Here is a 16,595-nt window from a genome sequence, read left to right as displayed (position 1 = left end):
AAGGAGCCCTGCCTGGCTTTGTCAACTCCAAAACCCCCAGAAATCCTCCCAAACCAGGTCCCTGACTTGCACTGCGGGTGTTGAAAACCACAGGGGGCAACCCAGTGGTGGATAATTAATTTTTCATAGAGAATTCCAAAAATACGCCGATTTCTCAACAGATATTTTTTGCTTTAGGCTGCAGAGTTTAGGAGGAGCATATCCCAAAATCATAGCTGATCCCACACTAACTGCTGATCCCTGGTGGTAAAGGAGGATTTGGGGACTGGGGTAAATAAGGAAAATGAGGTTAATGGGGGAAATGAGGATTTGTGGATTGAGGTAAATGGGGGAAATGGGGGAAATGAAGATTTGTGGACGAGGTAAATGGGGTAAATGGTAAATGGGGTAAATGAGGATTTGTAGACTGAGGTAAATTGGAAATGGGGTAAATGGGGACAATGGGGGAATTAATAAATGGGGAAAATGGGGTAATGGGGTAAATGGGGACAATGGGGGAAATAATAAATGGGGAAAATGGGGTAAATGGGGTAAATGAGGATTTGTGGACTGAGGTAAGTGAAGTAAATGTGGTAAATGATCATTTTCCAACCCCAGTCTTGCCCTAGGGACCCTGAAACTCCAGCTGGCCCAGGAGCAAACTCCAGAATCCCAAACCAGCCCTTCCCTGGCCTTATTCCACAGGAATATTCCTGGGCAGGGCAGGGACCAGCTCTGCTCTGTGGCCTGTGGGGCTCAGATAACTCCCATAAATATTTCACACCAATCTTTTCACTCTCCCTGCCATGAAATATTCAGCAGGAAAGGAAAGCTCTCCTCACTCCTCTGTTCTCACCCACTCAAGCTGCTCAGGGCAGTAAATCCATGGCCCTTTTCCTCTTCTTTTTCTCTCTCTTTCCAGCCTTGCCTGGAGTCAGGGGGGAAACACAGCCTCAAAACGATGAGGAGTGCCCAGGTGGGGTTCAGTGCAGAAGAGGAGAGCAGAGCCTGCCCGCCTGCCCAGCAGGTACCTGGGGATCATTTGTCTGATTGTTTGTTTCTCAGTCACATATTCCGCAATAAAAATGTAATCAGGCTGAATTTTGCTGCTGTAATTCTCAGATAATTGACCGGGCTTGATGAAATTCATGTGGTAACAGGTAAAAAAGCTTGGAGAACAAATGCAGGGCACTGGATTTTATTGTCATAAAATATTTTCAGAAAATGTTGTCTAAAAATATTGTCATTGTCTGTCACATCTCAGAAGAGTTCCTTTCTCCTTTGTCTAATTGAATATATTAAAATGTTCAATATGTTTAATGATGCTTAATATATTTTTATTTTATCATTTCATTGTTTAATATGTTTAATTATATTTGATATATTTTTATTTCAATATTTTGTTGGTTAATATATTTTTATTTCAATATGTTTAACGATGTTTAATATATTTGTATTTCAACATTTCAATATTGAATGTATATGAAATATATGCCATATTGAAATATATTCAATATTCAATATATGAAATATATTCTATATACATTAATATATATGAAATACATATGAAATATATATGAAATTTCATGTATAATATTATATATTATACACTTTATATACTATATAATTAATAAATAGTATATAATTATATATTATGTAATTAATACATTTTATCTATTATACATATTTATATTATATTTGTTATATATATATATTATATCTATTTTATATATATTAAATCTATTCACCAGTACATTCTATATTTCAAACATTGAACCTAGGGAATATTTCATTTGAAGCAGGATGCATTTAACACATTTACAACACAAACACGCCGCAACATCTAAACTACAGACGCCCCCATTGCAGCTGTTTGCAGAGCTAGAGCTGACAGGAATTTTTTGCTGTTCCCAGGGTTTTTCTGCCCCGGAGGGAACGGCAGCTCAGCAGTGCCGTGCCCGCCGGGGACGTTCCGCCCGGACGGGGCGGCGGTGCCAGCCCGCGGCTGCCAGCCCTGCCCCGCGGGCTCCTTCAACCCCCGGCCCGGCCAGAGCTCCTGCTTGTCCTGCGGCTCCAGGGCGGCTCAGCCCGCCGAGGGACAGCGCACCTGTGTGTGCCCGGGGCCAGGACAGCTGTTCCAGGTGTGTGCCGGGGCCAGGACAGCTGTTCCAGGTGTGTGAGAGCAGCTCTGTGTGTGCCCGGGGTCAGGACAGCTGTTCCAGGTGTGTGCTGGGGCCAGGACAGGTTCCAGGTGTGTGAGAGCAGCTCTGTGTGTGCCCGGGGCCAGGACAGCTGTTCCAGGTGTGTGAGAGCACCTGTGTGTGCCCATGCCAGGACAGCTGTTCCAGGTGTGTGCCGGGGGCCAGGACAGGTGTTCCAGGTGTGTGCCCGGGGCCAGGACAGGTGTTCCAGGTGTGTGAAAGTACCTGTGTGTGCCCGGGGCCAGGACAGCTGTTCCAGGTGTGCGCCCAGGCCAGGACAGGTGTTTCAGCTGTGTGCCCAGGTCAGGACAGCTGTTCCAGGCGTGTGCCGGGGCCAGGACAGGGGTTCCAGGGGTGTGAGAGCACCTGGGTGTGCCCATGCCAGGCCAGCTGTTCCAGGTGTGTGCCGGGGCCAGGAGAGGTGTTCCAGGTGTGTGAGAGCACCTGTGTGTGTCCGGGGCCAGGACAGGTGTTCCAGGTGTGTGCCGGGGCCAGGACAGGTGTTCCAGGTGTGTGCCCAGGCCAGGACAGGTGTTCCAGCTGTGTGCCCAGGTCAGGACAGCTGTTCCAGGTGTGTGCTGGGGCCAGGACAGGTGTTCCAGGTGTGTGAGAGCAGCTGGGCAGCCTCTCTCTGAGTCACAGAATCAGAATTCACAGAATCCCAGAGTCACAGAATTCACGGAATCACAGAATTCATGGAATCACAGAGTCACAGAATCACAGAGTCACAGAATGACAGAATTCACAGAGTCACAGAGTTACATAATCACAGAATCACAAAATCACAGACTCACAAAATCACAGAATCACAGACTGACCAGATTGGAAGGGACTTTCAAGACCATCGAGTCCAACCCAGCCCCAACACCTCGCCCAACCCTGGCCCCCAGAGCCCATCCAGGCTGTGTTAAACACCCCCAGGGATGGTGACTCCGCTCAGAGAGCAAGGCACAACCTTCCCAGGTGTTGTCCTGTGATAAATTGTCCACTGTGAGAGGATCAGGGAAAAGAATGATGAAAATTCTTGTCTTCTCTTGCTGCACCTGTTGCTGCGCACACGTGGAATGTGCTATGGGGATTTGTTCATCAAAGGGTGATTTCTTAATTGGCCAATGGTGGTGTTTTAATTAAAGGACCAATGGGGTCAAACTGTATCAGACTCTGAGGGCGACAGGATTCTTAATAAGTATAGAATAATAAAAAGATTGATCAGCCTTCTGAGAATCATGTGTTCTATATAAAAGTGTCTATGTAAGTGACAACATCACTTTATATAAGGCTATAAAACTTCCATATAAAAGTGTTTATATAAGTGATAACATCACTTTATACAAGGCTATAAAACTTCTCTTAACAAATGTACCTGATATTTGCATTTTAATTGTGAGAGTCAACCATCACATTACTCATTATCACATACAGGAGAATTCCCATTGATCCACCAGCATAAATTCACTTTTTGCTCATCCTCACCTTTACTTTCTTTCTTTATCTCATTTTCAGTAGCAAAAGGGGTGGGAACACCAGATTTACAAATATTCTGAATTCCTCAGGGCGACATCAATCCTCCTCCTTCAATATGTAAGAAATACATTCAATTCCATATATTATATATATGAAATACATTCGAAATGGAATTATATCTTTCAAATATTCAAACTAAGAAATATAGGGAAATAAATATTGAAACTATGGAAGGTTTGGGGTGGCGTGCGGACACCAGGTTTACAAATATTCTGAATTTCTCGGGGTGACATCAATCCTCCTCCTTCAATATGTAAGAAATACATTCAATTCCATATATTATATATATGAAATACATTCGAAATGGAATTATATCTTTCAAATATTCAAACTAAGAAATATAGGGAAATAAATATTGAAACTATGGAAGGTTTGGGGTGGCGTGTGGACACCAGGTTTACAAATATTCTGAATTTCTCAGGGTGACATCAATGCTCCCCCGTTCCCTGGAAGGTTTGGGGTGGCGTGTGGACACCAGGTTTACAAATATTCTGAATTTCTCGGGGTGACATCAATGCTCCCCCGTTCCCTGGAAGGTTTGGGGTGGTGTGTGGACACAAACTGCAGGTCCCTAAAAAATCTGTGTTTGAATTTCCAGCCCAGTGACTCGCTCTGCACCTGCCCCCCCAGATTTAGGAGCTCTGGGAGGGATGGAAATCTCTGTGTCAGGAAAACCTACCCCGTGTGCCGGGACTCAGCCTCCCGAAACCAGGAGGGGCAGTGCCTGACCAAGAGAGGATGGGCTCGCTACTGCTCCCACAAGGTATTCAGGTTTTTTTTTAATTTTTTTTTTTTTTTGTTAAATCCCCAAACCAGGTAGAAAATACCCCAAAAAGCAAAATTCCCAGACACGGAAAGCATTATGTTTTTTAATTTTTTTTCTATTAAATGCCCTAAACCAGGCACACCAGGAGGGGCAGTGCCTGACCAAGAGAGGATGGGCTCGCTACTGCTCCCACAAGGTATTCAGGTTTTGATTTTTTTCTTTTTATAAATCCCCAAAACCAGGCAGAAAACACCCCAAAAAAGCAAATTTCCCAAGCTCTCCCTTCCAGGGCACACCCAGCGTGGCACTCCAGGGTTATTTGTGTTTTCTGAGGAGGTTTTACCTTTTTTCCAGCTTTAGGAACTCACAGCACACTAATTTTTTAAAAATTATTTTTTTTTAATCCCCAAACCAGGTAGAAAATACCCCGAAAAGCAAAATTCCCAGACACAGAAGGCATTATGTTGTCTTCTTTTTTCTGTGAAATCCCCAAACCAGGCATAAAAAACCCCAAAAAAGCAAAATTCCTTAGCGCTCCCTTCCAGGGCTCCCCAAAACAAAAAGGCGTTTTTTTTTTTTTTTTTTTTTTTTTTTTTTTTTTTTTTTTTTGTTAAATCCTCAAAACCAGGCATAAAACACCCCAAAAAAGCAAATTTCCCAAGCTCTTCCCTTCCAGGGCACACCCAGCATGGCGCCCATGGGTTATTTGTGTTTTCTGAGGAGTTTTTATCTCTTTTCCAGCTTTAGGACATTCTGGATTTTTAGGCACTGCTGTTTCCCCCCCTCTCCCCAGGTCTGTGCTGTGCCCAGGGATTTCCAAGGCTATGACAAATTCCTGGGGCTCTGCGTTTGCCGCTCGGACAGCCTGGAGAGGGTTTGCAATTCCCAGTGCAGAAAACAACAAAAATCCACCCTGCAGCTGGGCTGTGCAGGGAAAAAACCTCAGCTTTTCATCACCCACAGCAACGGGAGCAAGGTGACAAAAATTCTGATTTCCACCATCTCTCTCTTCTCTCAGGCTCTGCCTTTTTTGCTCAGAAAATCCTAGAATGGAACCAGAAAAAAAAAAACAAAAACCCAAATGTTTTTCTATCACACACCTAAAGCGCTTTTTGATTCTGTTTCAACCATGAGGGAAAAAAAAAATTAAGGTTGAAAAAGAAACTCTTCTCTCAGGCTCTGCCTTTTTTGCTCAGAAAATCCTAGAATGGAACCAGAAAAAAAAAAACAAAAAACAAACAAACATTTTTCTATCACACACCTAAATCGCTTTTTGATTCTGTTTCAACCATGAGGGAAAAAAAAAATTAAGGTTGAAAAAGAAAATTTAAAAAAAACTGAATTATTTTTCTTCCAGACTGTTGTTAAAAAAAAAAACAAAAAACAAACAAACATTTTTCTATCACACACCTAAATCGCTTTTTGATTCTGTTTCAACCATGAGAAAAAAAAAAATTTAGGTTGAAAAAGAAAAAAAATAATCTGAATTATTTTTCTTTCAGACTGTTGTTTTCTTAGAGAACTTAAGGAAAGTTCTGCCAACACCAAATTTCTCTTTGGAAGATGTTTGTGCTGCAGGACAGCGAATCCATCCGGCGCACGTCGTGGAGATGAGTGGTGAGGGAAAGGAATTATCAGGGTGTTTAATGGGGTTTGCACATGAAAAAGCCATTCTGTGGGGTTTAAAACACAAATAATGAGAAATATCCAGGTTTATTCCCGAGAAAAATGTAAGTTCAGCACTCCAGAAAAAATTTATCCTGCTCAGCCCCAGAAGAATCGTTTGAAATTTGTGTATTTCCAAAGGAAATTTGTGTATTTCCAAAGGAAATTTATGCATTTCCAATGGAAATTTGTGTATTTCCAATGGAAATTTGTGTATTTCCAATGGAAATTAGTGTATTTCGAAAGGAAATTTGTGTATTTCCAATGGAAATTAGTGTATTTCGAAAGGAAATTTGTGTATTTCCAAAGGAAATTTATGTATTTCCAAAGGAAATTTGTGTAGTTCCAAAGGAAATTTATGTATTTCCAATGGAAATTTGAGTATTTCCAAAGGAAATTTATGTATTTCCAATGGAAATTTGTGTATTTCCAATGGAAATTTCTGTATTTCAAATGGAAATTCATGTATTTTCAGTAGAACAGGTAAAATATTCAAGGGTTTCCTTCCTAAATAAACAGAGCTGGAATCCCTTCTCAGCTCCTTTACTTGCATTGATTTCAATTGAGATTTTAATGTATTTATTTTATTTTTTTAAAAAAGTATATATTTTACTAATTTCAATTTTACCAAGTAAAGTTTAAAGGAGTTAAAAAAGTTTTTTCCCTCAGAAATCCAGATCCAGGCCAAAAAGCACAGTTTGCACAGCCAGAAAATTGAACCTCAGCATCAGAAAAAAACCATTTCCCCCTGTGCAGGTTCATTGATTTCAACCAAGTTGCTGGATCCAAAAAAAAACCCTAAGGGTTTTCATTAAAAAAAAAAAAAGAACCTCAGCATCAGAAAAAAACCATTTCCCCCTGTGCAGGTTCATTGATTTCAACCAAGTTGCTGGACCCAAAAAAAAAACCTAAGGGTTTTCATTTAAAAAAAAAATCATTTTTAATTAAAATTTATTTTTCAAATGTTCAAATATTTTCCAAATGGCCCTAGAATGAGAAGAATGTGCTAAAAATGCTCCCGTATGGGTTTAGAGCTTGGGGGCTTTGCTGAGCAGATACTCTGGAGGGGAAAAGCAAAATTCAGAGCAAAATTAATTCTGAAAACCAGAAATTATTGATTTTTTTTTTTTAATCACTCCAGGGAAAGGATTTTTAGGGGTTTATAACCCTGACCCTCAATTAATTCACGACCTCGTGGTGCAGGATGAGGCTTCGGCACCTCAGGCAGCGAATCCTCCCTCGGCAGCAGCTCCAGGTGAGCTCTCCTGCAAAGCTCCTCAATTTCGGTTTAATAAAAATATTTTAAAATTAATTTCTAAATTTTGTCAGGAGCACGCAGCCCCTACCCTCAGAATTCCCTCGGAAAATGCCCAAAAAAGCAGAATTCAGTGTGTCCGTGCTGCTCCTGAGGTGCTGCTGGGGTTTTTTCTGTTCACATTCCACACTTGGGGCAGAGCTAAATTACACATAATATAATTGTAATTAAATGTAACATAAATAAAAAATAAAGTTACATGTATGCATATATATAATATATAGAAATTTCAATATTATTCAGTCATAGAAATTATATAAAAATATATATTTTAATATTATTATATGTAAAATTAAATGTATATATATTTAATGTTTAAATACTGCTTTTTAGTATATATACAATTATATATACATACATTATTTTTTATTTATTTCCAAGTATTTACAAATCTCTATTTTAAAATTTTATATATTCTATTTTTATATCTTAAAAATATTTATATATTTATGTATAATATATAAAAATTAAATATTATTGTTGTATATAAAATTAAATTTGCATATATATATGTAGGGGGTTTTAATATATGGTTATATAGCTATATATATTATTTTTCCAGGCCAGAAAAATTCATTATTTTTAACTATTTATTGTATCTATTATTTATATCTATATATTTATATATTTATATATAAATATTCACATATTTATATATTATATATCTATTTATTTCTATATTTTTATGAATGGATAAATTTTTATTCATTCATGAACCCACTTACGAATATAAAAAGGATTTCTTTGCTGAGGCTGCTCTGTGCTCCCCAGACGCCCCTGGCCCCGCGGAGTGCCGGGATCCCACCCCGAGCCCCCCGAATTCCACATCCCGGCCCCTCTTTTTGGGCATCCCCAACCCCATCACCTGCGTCAGCGGCAGCGCCACCCTCCTCTTCCTCAGCACCCCGCAGCACTTCCCCCTTTATGACGTGTGAGTACCGATTTCTATTTGATATCAATGTAGCAAAGGAGCCCGGCTCGCACAACCCCACAGCAGCCGCGAGATGCTTCAGCTGTCACCAGGGTGGGCTCTGTGGGATCTGGGAAGAGATGGATCTGGCTCCTTGTGCTCAGAAGGCTGATTAATTATCATATTATATCATATTATATTATAGCGTATTATATCATATCATATCATATCATATCATATCATATCATATTATATTATATTATACCATATTATATTATACATATTATTCCATATTATACCATATCATACTATATCATATTAATCATACCATATCATATTATACTATATTATACCATAATAAATTATACTATATTATATTATACCATATTATACCGTGTTATATTATACTACATTACATTACATTGCATTATATTATATTATATTATATTATATTATATTATATTATATTATATTATAGTATAGTATACCATATTATATTATACCATATTATTTCATATTATACCATATCATACTATATCATATTACATCATATTACATTATATTATATTATATTATATTATATTATATTATATTATATTGCATTATTTATATTATATTATATTATATCATACCATATCATATTATACTATATTATACCATATTATATTACACTATATTATATTATACCACATTATACCATGTTATATCATACTACATTACATGACATTATATTATATTATATTGTAATATATTATATTACATGATATATTATATTACATGATATATTATATTACATGATATATTATATTATATTATATTATATTATATTATATTATATTATATTATAACTATACTAAACTACAGAGAAGAGATCCATCAGAAGGCTCAGCAACAATGGATAATAAAAACTCGTGGCTGACTCAGAGCCTGGCTCAGCTGGCTGTGATCGGTCACTAGGAAAATCAATTCCCATTTCTGATAAACAATCTCCAGGAGAAGCTGCAGCTCCTCGGCTTCCCAGGAGAAAATCCTGGGCAAGGGGGTTTTCCCAGAAAACATGACGGTGACATTCCAGCACAGAACTGAAAGGAAACACGGCAGGGAACAGGAAAATTCTCATTATTAAAAATAATTCCGTGTATTTTCCACAGAGAGAGCTGTTCACAGCGTTTAAATCATCAAGAAATTCACATTTACTCATCGAAATAGGCAAAATTAAATCTCTGCTTACTGCTCCTGATGCCTTGTGATGCTGTTTCTGACCTAGAACTCTTTTTGCACAGTAAATAAAAATTCCTGCTCCTCAGGGTTAATTGCTGTATTTGTGGGGAAAAGAGGTGGATGGATCATCCCAAAACAAAGCTGGGGCAGGAAATCCCGAAATCCCCCCGATGCTCCTTAATTACTGGTGTAGTTATAGATGGAATAAACGAAATTATACATGGAATGACAAATTGAATTTATTCATGGAATGGTGAATTAAATTTATACAAGGAATTGTGAATTGAAATGATACATGGAATGGTTAATTGAATTTATACATGAATGGTGAATTAAATTTATACATGGAATTGTGAATTGAAATTATATATGGAATAACAAATTGAAATTATATATGGAATAACAAGCTGAATTTATACATGGAATTGTGAATTGAAATTATACATGAAATAACAAATTGAAATTATATATGGAATAACAAGCTGAATTTATAGATGGAATGGTGAATTGAAATTATACATGGAATAACAAATTCAATCTATACATGTAAAGGTGAATTGAATTTATACATGGAATAACAAACTGAATTTATACATGGAATGGTGAATTAAATGTATACATTTACACATGGAAAATCTATACATGTAAAGGTGAATTGAATTTATACATGGAATAACAAACTGAATTTATACATGGAATGGTGAATTAAATTTATGCATTTACACATGGAATAACAAGTTGAATTTACACATGGTGTAACAACTCTGAATTTAGAAATCTCCACCCATTTATCAGCCAAGAAGGAAAAATTATTAAAATAAAACAAGCAACTACAAGACAATTTTTTTTTTGTATTTCCCCTCCTAGAAACAACCTGTACAACACAAATGCTGAATTTGACTGGGGAGATTTCCGGAGCCTGAGGGAGGAAATGAGGGAAATTCCCAGAAATTCCCAGAAATTCCTCCTGTTCCTTTTCCAGTTCCAGGCCCCCGGCACCTACGTGCTCCAGCTGAGCAGCAACAAGCACAAGAGGATGGTTGGTACCCAGAAAATCCTGCTTTTTTATTTAGAATTTCCCCAAAATCCTTCTTTTTATTTTAAATTTCGCCAAAATCTTTCTTTTTTATTTATAATTTCCCCGAAATTATAAATTACAGTTATAGTTTATAAAATTATATATAAAATTATAATGCACGAAAAGCATTTTGAGCTCCAGGTGAAAGTTTGGAAGTGCAGGAAGATATAAAAAATAACAATGAGCATCCTTTTAGAGCACAGAAATAAATGGGAGGAATAAATAAATTCTTGCAAATTTGAGTCTGTAAGTACAAAAATGAATTTAAATAATTACAAATCTGATTTTGTGATGCCAGCGCAAACCCCTAACTGGCTTTCTGGCTTTGTACCCAGAAAATCTTAAATTTTTATTTATAGTTTGCCTCTTGGAGAAGAATTTTGTGCTCCAGGTGAAAGTTTGGGAGCTGCAAAAATAAAAATGAGCACAGAAATAAATGTAAAGTTTGCTCCTGTGAGGGGAAAATGTAATAAATGTAAGAAATAAATGTGAATTTGTTCCTGTCAGGGGAAAACGGGGCAATTCCTGCGAATTGGACAGTGCAAGAATTAAATAATTCCAAATTGAAATAATTCCAAATCTTAACTTGTTGTGGTGAAGTACCTGCAGGGGGACACAAAACCCTAACTGGCTTTCTGATTTCACACCCAGAAAATCTTAATTTTTTATTCATAATTTGCCTCTTTGAGAAGAATTTTGTGCTCCAGGTGAAAGTTTGGAAGTGACAAAAACGACGGCGAGCAGATTTTTATAGCCCAGAAATAAATGTTGGGGAGAAAAGGGGCAAAAACAACAATGAGCAGATTTTTTATAGCCAGAAATAAATGTTGGGGGGAAAAGGGGCAAAACCAACAGTGAGCAGATTTTTATAGCCAGAAATAAATACCGGGGGAAAAGGGGCAAAACCAACAGTGAGCAGATTTTTATAGCCAGAAATAAATACCGGGGGAAAAGGGGCAAAACCAACAGTGAGCAGATTTTTATAGCCAGAAATAAATACCGGGGGAAAAGGGGCAAAAAGAACAGTGAGATTTTTTATAGCCAGAAATAAATGTTCGGGGAAAAAAGGGGCAAAAACAACAGCGAGCAGGTTTTTATAGCCAGAAATAAATAACGGGGGAAAAGGGGCAAAAACAGCAGCAAGCAGATTTTTATAGCCAGAAATAAATGTTGGGGGGAAAAGGGGCAAAACCAACAGTGAGATTTTTTATAGCCAGAAATAAATGTTGGAGGGAAATGGGGCAAAAGCAACAGTGAGCAGATTTTTAAAGCACAGAAATAAATGTTGGGGGAAATGGGGCAAAAACAACAGCAAGCAGATTTTTTTATAGCCCAGCAATAAAAGTCAGGGGGAAATGGGGCAATTCCTGGAAACGGGCCAGCGTGAGTGCAGAAATGCAATAACTGCAAGCGGAAATAATTGCAAACGTGGCCTTGTCGCTGCAGTACGTGCGGCTGCTGCCGGCGGGGGCCCGGTGCCACCAGGACGGTCCCTTCCTGCCCAGCACGCCCGGCGTGGCTGTCCAGGTGGGAATTGCCAGGGACCGGGAGCTGCAGCTGGGCCCCGACCGGGCAGCGCTGGCCGCGCTGGGCTCCGCGCTGCTGCTGCTGCTGCTGGCTGGCCTGGCGACGGCAGTGAGGACGGTTAATTGGTCTGTAATTAATGCAAATGGATTGCTGGATTGTGATATATATATATATATTACATATATTACATTATATTATATTATATTATTTATTATACATGAGCGCTGCTGCTGCTGCTGGCTGGCCTGGCGACGGCAGTGAGGACGGTTAATTGGTCTGTAATTAATGCAAATGGATTGCTGGATTGTGATATATATATATATATTACATATATTACATTATATTATATTATATTATTTATTATACATGAGCGCTGCTGCTGCTGCTGGCTGGCCTGGCGACGGCAGTGAGGACGGTTAATTGGTCTGTAATTAATGCAAATGGATTGCTGGATTGTGATATATATATATATATTACATATATTACATTATATTATATTATATTATTTATTATACATGAGCGCTGCTGCTGCTGCTGGCTGGCCTGGGGATGGCAGTGAGTACGGTTAATTGGTCTGTAATTAATGCAAATGGATTACATTATTGTGATATATATATATATATATTACATATATTACATTATATTATATTATATTATATATTACATTAAACATGAGCTCCGCGCTGCTGCTGCTGCTGCTGGCTGGCCTGGGGATGGCAGTGAGTACGGTTAATTGGTCTGTAATTAATGCAAATGGAATGCTGGAGTGTGATATATATATGTATATATATTACATATATTGTATTACATTATATTATATATGATATTATATTATATTATATTAGATTAGATTAGATTAGATTATATATTATATATTATATTATGTTATATCATATTATATTATATATATTATATTATTTATATTATATTATATTACATTATATTATACATGAGCTCTGCACTGCTGCTGCTGCTGGCTGGCCTGGCTATGGCAGTGAGTGCAATTAATTTATTTGTAATTAATGCAAACATATTATTGGATTGTAATATATATATAGTACATATATTACATTATATTATATTATATTATATTATATTATATTATATTATATTATATTAATCATATTATATTATATTCTCCCCACTTTTCCCACTGCTGGCCACCTCCCTGGCACTGGCAGTGAGTAAAATTAATCCCAATTTTTAACTGAATATTTTAAGATTATACACAATGAACTCACAGTTTGTTTGTTCCTAATTTTTTAAAAAATATCATACATATTATATATGAGCTCTGCACTTCTCCTGCCGCTGGCCACCTCCCTGGCACTGGCAGTGAGTAAATTTAACCCCAATTTTTTAGAATATTTTAAGATTTTACACAATGAACTCACAACTCGTCCATCCCAAAACACTTCTGAACTCATTAGGGTTTTTTTCCCTGCAGCCTCCTGAGGTAATGACAGAAAATGCGATTTATTCACCCAGCAGATGCAAGAAATAATTTCATTTCCTTCCCTCGCTTTCAGCTGGGATCACTAATTCTGCTGGTTTAGAATAAATTATTAATTATTAATAATTAGAAACCAGGCTCTCAGGGTGATGATGGATAACGCTGGTGAGCGAAGCACATGAATGGGAGTTGTAAAACCAAAAAAAAGGGAATTGTTTTACTAACTTTGTGACCTTTACTTTGAACTTCGGTGAATTCTAGTGTGAATTTTGGTGATTTTATTTGGAATTTTGCGCATTTAATTTCGAATTTTGCTGATTTTATTTTGAATTTTGTGCATTTTATTTTGAATTTTTGATAATTTTATTTTGAATTTTCACGCATTTTATTTTGAATTTTGAGCATTTAATTTCGAATTCTGCTGATTTTATTTTTAATTTTTGCTAATTTTATTTCGAATTTTTGCTAATTTTATTTTGAATTTTTGTTAATTTTATTTTGAATTTTATGCATTTTATTTCGAATTTTGCGAATTTTATTTTGAATTTGGGTAATTTTATTTCGAATTTTTACTAATCTTATTTTGAATTTTATGCATTTTATTTCGAATTTTTGCGAATTTTATTTCGAATTTTTGTGCATTTTATTTCGAATTTTGGCTAATCTTATTTTGAATTTTTGCGAATTTTATTTTGAATTTTTGCTAATTTTATTTCGAATTTTTGCTAACCTTATTTTGAATTTTTGCTGATTTTATTTGGAATCCCGCAGCTGCCGCGCCGGGGCCGCCCCAGCCCCATCCCCGCGTTCCGGCGGCGGCAGCTCCGGCTCAGCCTGCACCGATATTCCTCCGCAATTCCAGCGGTTCTTGCCGTGGAAAAACCTCACCCCTGGCTGCGGCACCGGGCTGGGCGATTCTGCAGCGCTGCTGGGACAGGTCAGCAATAAAAAAAAACCTAAAAACCCAAAAAAATCCCAAAAAAAACCAAAAAAAACCCAAATCCTAAAGCCCAAAAATAGCCTAAAACCCCAAAAAGCCAAAAACAAAAAAAACCCTAAAAACCAAAAAAAAACAAAACCCAAAATAAAAAAACCCTAAAAACTGAAAAGTCTAAAACCCTAAAAATCCTAAAAACCCTAAAACCCAAAAAAAGCCTAAAAAAAAAAAAATTCTGAAAACCCAAAAAAAACCAAAAAACCCCTAAAAACCCTAAAACCCAAACAGCCCAAAACCCCCCCAAAAACTGAAATAGGCACTTAAGGATTTTTAATATCCCTAAAAACCAAAAAAAAACAAAACCCAAAATAAAAAAACCCTAAAAACTGAAAAGTCTAAAACCCTAAAAATCCTAAAACCCCTAAAACTCAAAAAACCCAAAACCCCCCCAAAAACTGAAATAGGCACTTAAGGATTTTTAATATCCCTAAAAACCAAAAAAAAAAACCAAAAAACCCCCAAAAACCCTAAACCCCAAAATACCCAAAACCCCCAAAAACCCCAAAAGAAAAAAACCCAAAAAACCCCAAAAACCCAAAAAATACCCCCAAAAACCCCAAAAGAAAAAAACCCAAAAAACCCCAAAAACCCAAAAAATACCCCCAAAACCCCCCAAAACCAGGGGCGTTCCACACAGCACAAACCCCAAATTCCGCCTCCAGTCTGCCTCATCCGGGGCGCGGCAACAACGCACAAACCAAACAAAGCAAATGAATTGCAATTAACAGACGTAATTAACGACAGCCCGTTCCCAGCCCCGCTCCCGAGGCGAGGCCAGCCCGAGGAGCCGCTGGACCTGGATTCTTTCAACACCGAAGTTTTCTTCGAGCTGCTGCTGAGGCACTCCCAGTCCGTCACCGCCACCCTGGGCCGCTTCAAAGAAGAGGTAAAAATTCTAATTCTCCATAAAAATATAATTACTCATTAATAATTAATTTTTTTGCTGGTGCTTTTCGCGTAGAGAAGCCTAAATCGGAGTAATTTTTTTTTTTTGTTTCATCAAGGATTGACTGAGGTAGAATCTTGATTTCGATTTTCAGCGGTTTAGGGCGTGAGAAATAAATCTGTGCTCGTTTTCTGAAAAGTGGGAAGAGGAGTTTTGAGTTGAGTTCTAAGATAAAATATTTTGATTTTCTTGGAATTTCTTCTCTTGGTACTGAACTGATAATTTTTGGAAAGCGACTTCAGCTTCCAGCTTCAACTTTTTATCCATAAAATGAAATAAAAAGCAGATTTTTTTACACTGGAGGTTAAACTGAGGAGAGATGAATAAATGACTTGATGAGTGTAATAAAAATTTTAATTTTATTTTATTTCGAATTTTGCGAATTTTATTTTGAATTTGGGTAATTTTATTTCGAATTTTTACTAATCTTATTTTGAATTTTATGCATTTTATTTCGAATTTTGCGAATTTTATTTTGAATTTGGGTAATTTTATTTCGAATTTTTACTAATCTTATTTTGAATTTTATGCATTTTATTTCGAATTTTGCGAATTTTATTTTGAATTTGGGTAATTTTATTTCGAATTTTTACTAATCTTATTTTGAATTTTATGCATTTTATTTCGAATTTTGCGAATTTTATTTTGAATTTGGGTAATTTTATTTCGAATTTTTACTAATCTTATTTTGAATTTTATGCATTTTATTTCGAATTTTGCGAATTTTATTTTGAATTTGGGTAATTTTATTTCGAATTTTTACTAATCTTATTTTGAATTTTATGCATTTTATTTCGAATTTTGCGAATTTTATTTTGAATTTGGGTAATTTTATTTCGAATTTTTACTAATCTTATTTTGAATTTTATGCATTTTATTTCGAATTTTGCGAATTTTATTTTGAATTTGGGTAATTTTATTTCGAATTTTTACTAATCTTATTTTGAATTTTATGCATTTTATTTCGAATTTTGCGAATTTTATTTTGAATTTGGGTAATTTTATTTCGAATT

The 16,595-nt window shown here is 36.6% G+C and overlaps 1 protein-coding gene across 1 annotated transcript in view; it reads left to right on the top strand.

Annotated features, from left to right (window-relative positions):
• The window catches only part of LOC121340766, a 40,491-nt gene that overhangs the window by 18,111 nt on the left and 5,785 nt on the right, over positions 1–16,595 (top strand). The window contains exons 14-18 of the mRNA XM_041413734.1: positions 8,222–8,381; positions 10,449–10,620; positions 12,106–12,294; positions 14,411–14,576; positions 15,299–15,522. Coding sequence (XP_041269668.1) covers positions 8,222–8,381; positions 10,449–10,620; positions 12,106–12,294; positions 14,411–14,576; positions 15,299–15,522 — 911 coding nt within the window. The remainder of the gene's footprint in view (positions 1–8,221; positions 8,382–10,448; positions 10,621–12,105; positions 12,295–14,410; positions 14,577–15,298; positions 15,523–16,595) is intronic.

The sequence above is a fragment of the Onychostruthus taczanowskii genome, unplaced genomic scaffold (genome assembly GCF_017590055.1).
Source record: "Onychostruthus taczanowskii isolate IOZ18803 unplaced genomic scaffold, ASM1759005v1 scaffold43, whole genome shotgun sequence".
Classification (NCBI taxonomy): Eukaryota; Metazoa; Chordata; class Aves; order Passeriformes; family Passeridae; genus Onychostruthus; species Onychostruthus taczanowskii.
The sequence above is the reverse complement of the archived record's forward strand: the minus strand, read 5'-3'. Positions and strand labels throughout refer to the sequence as shown.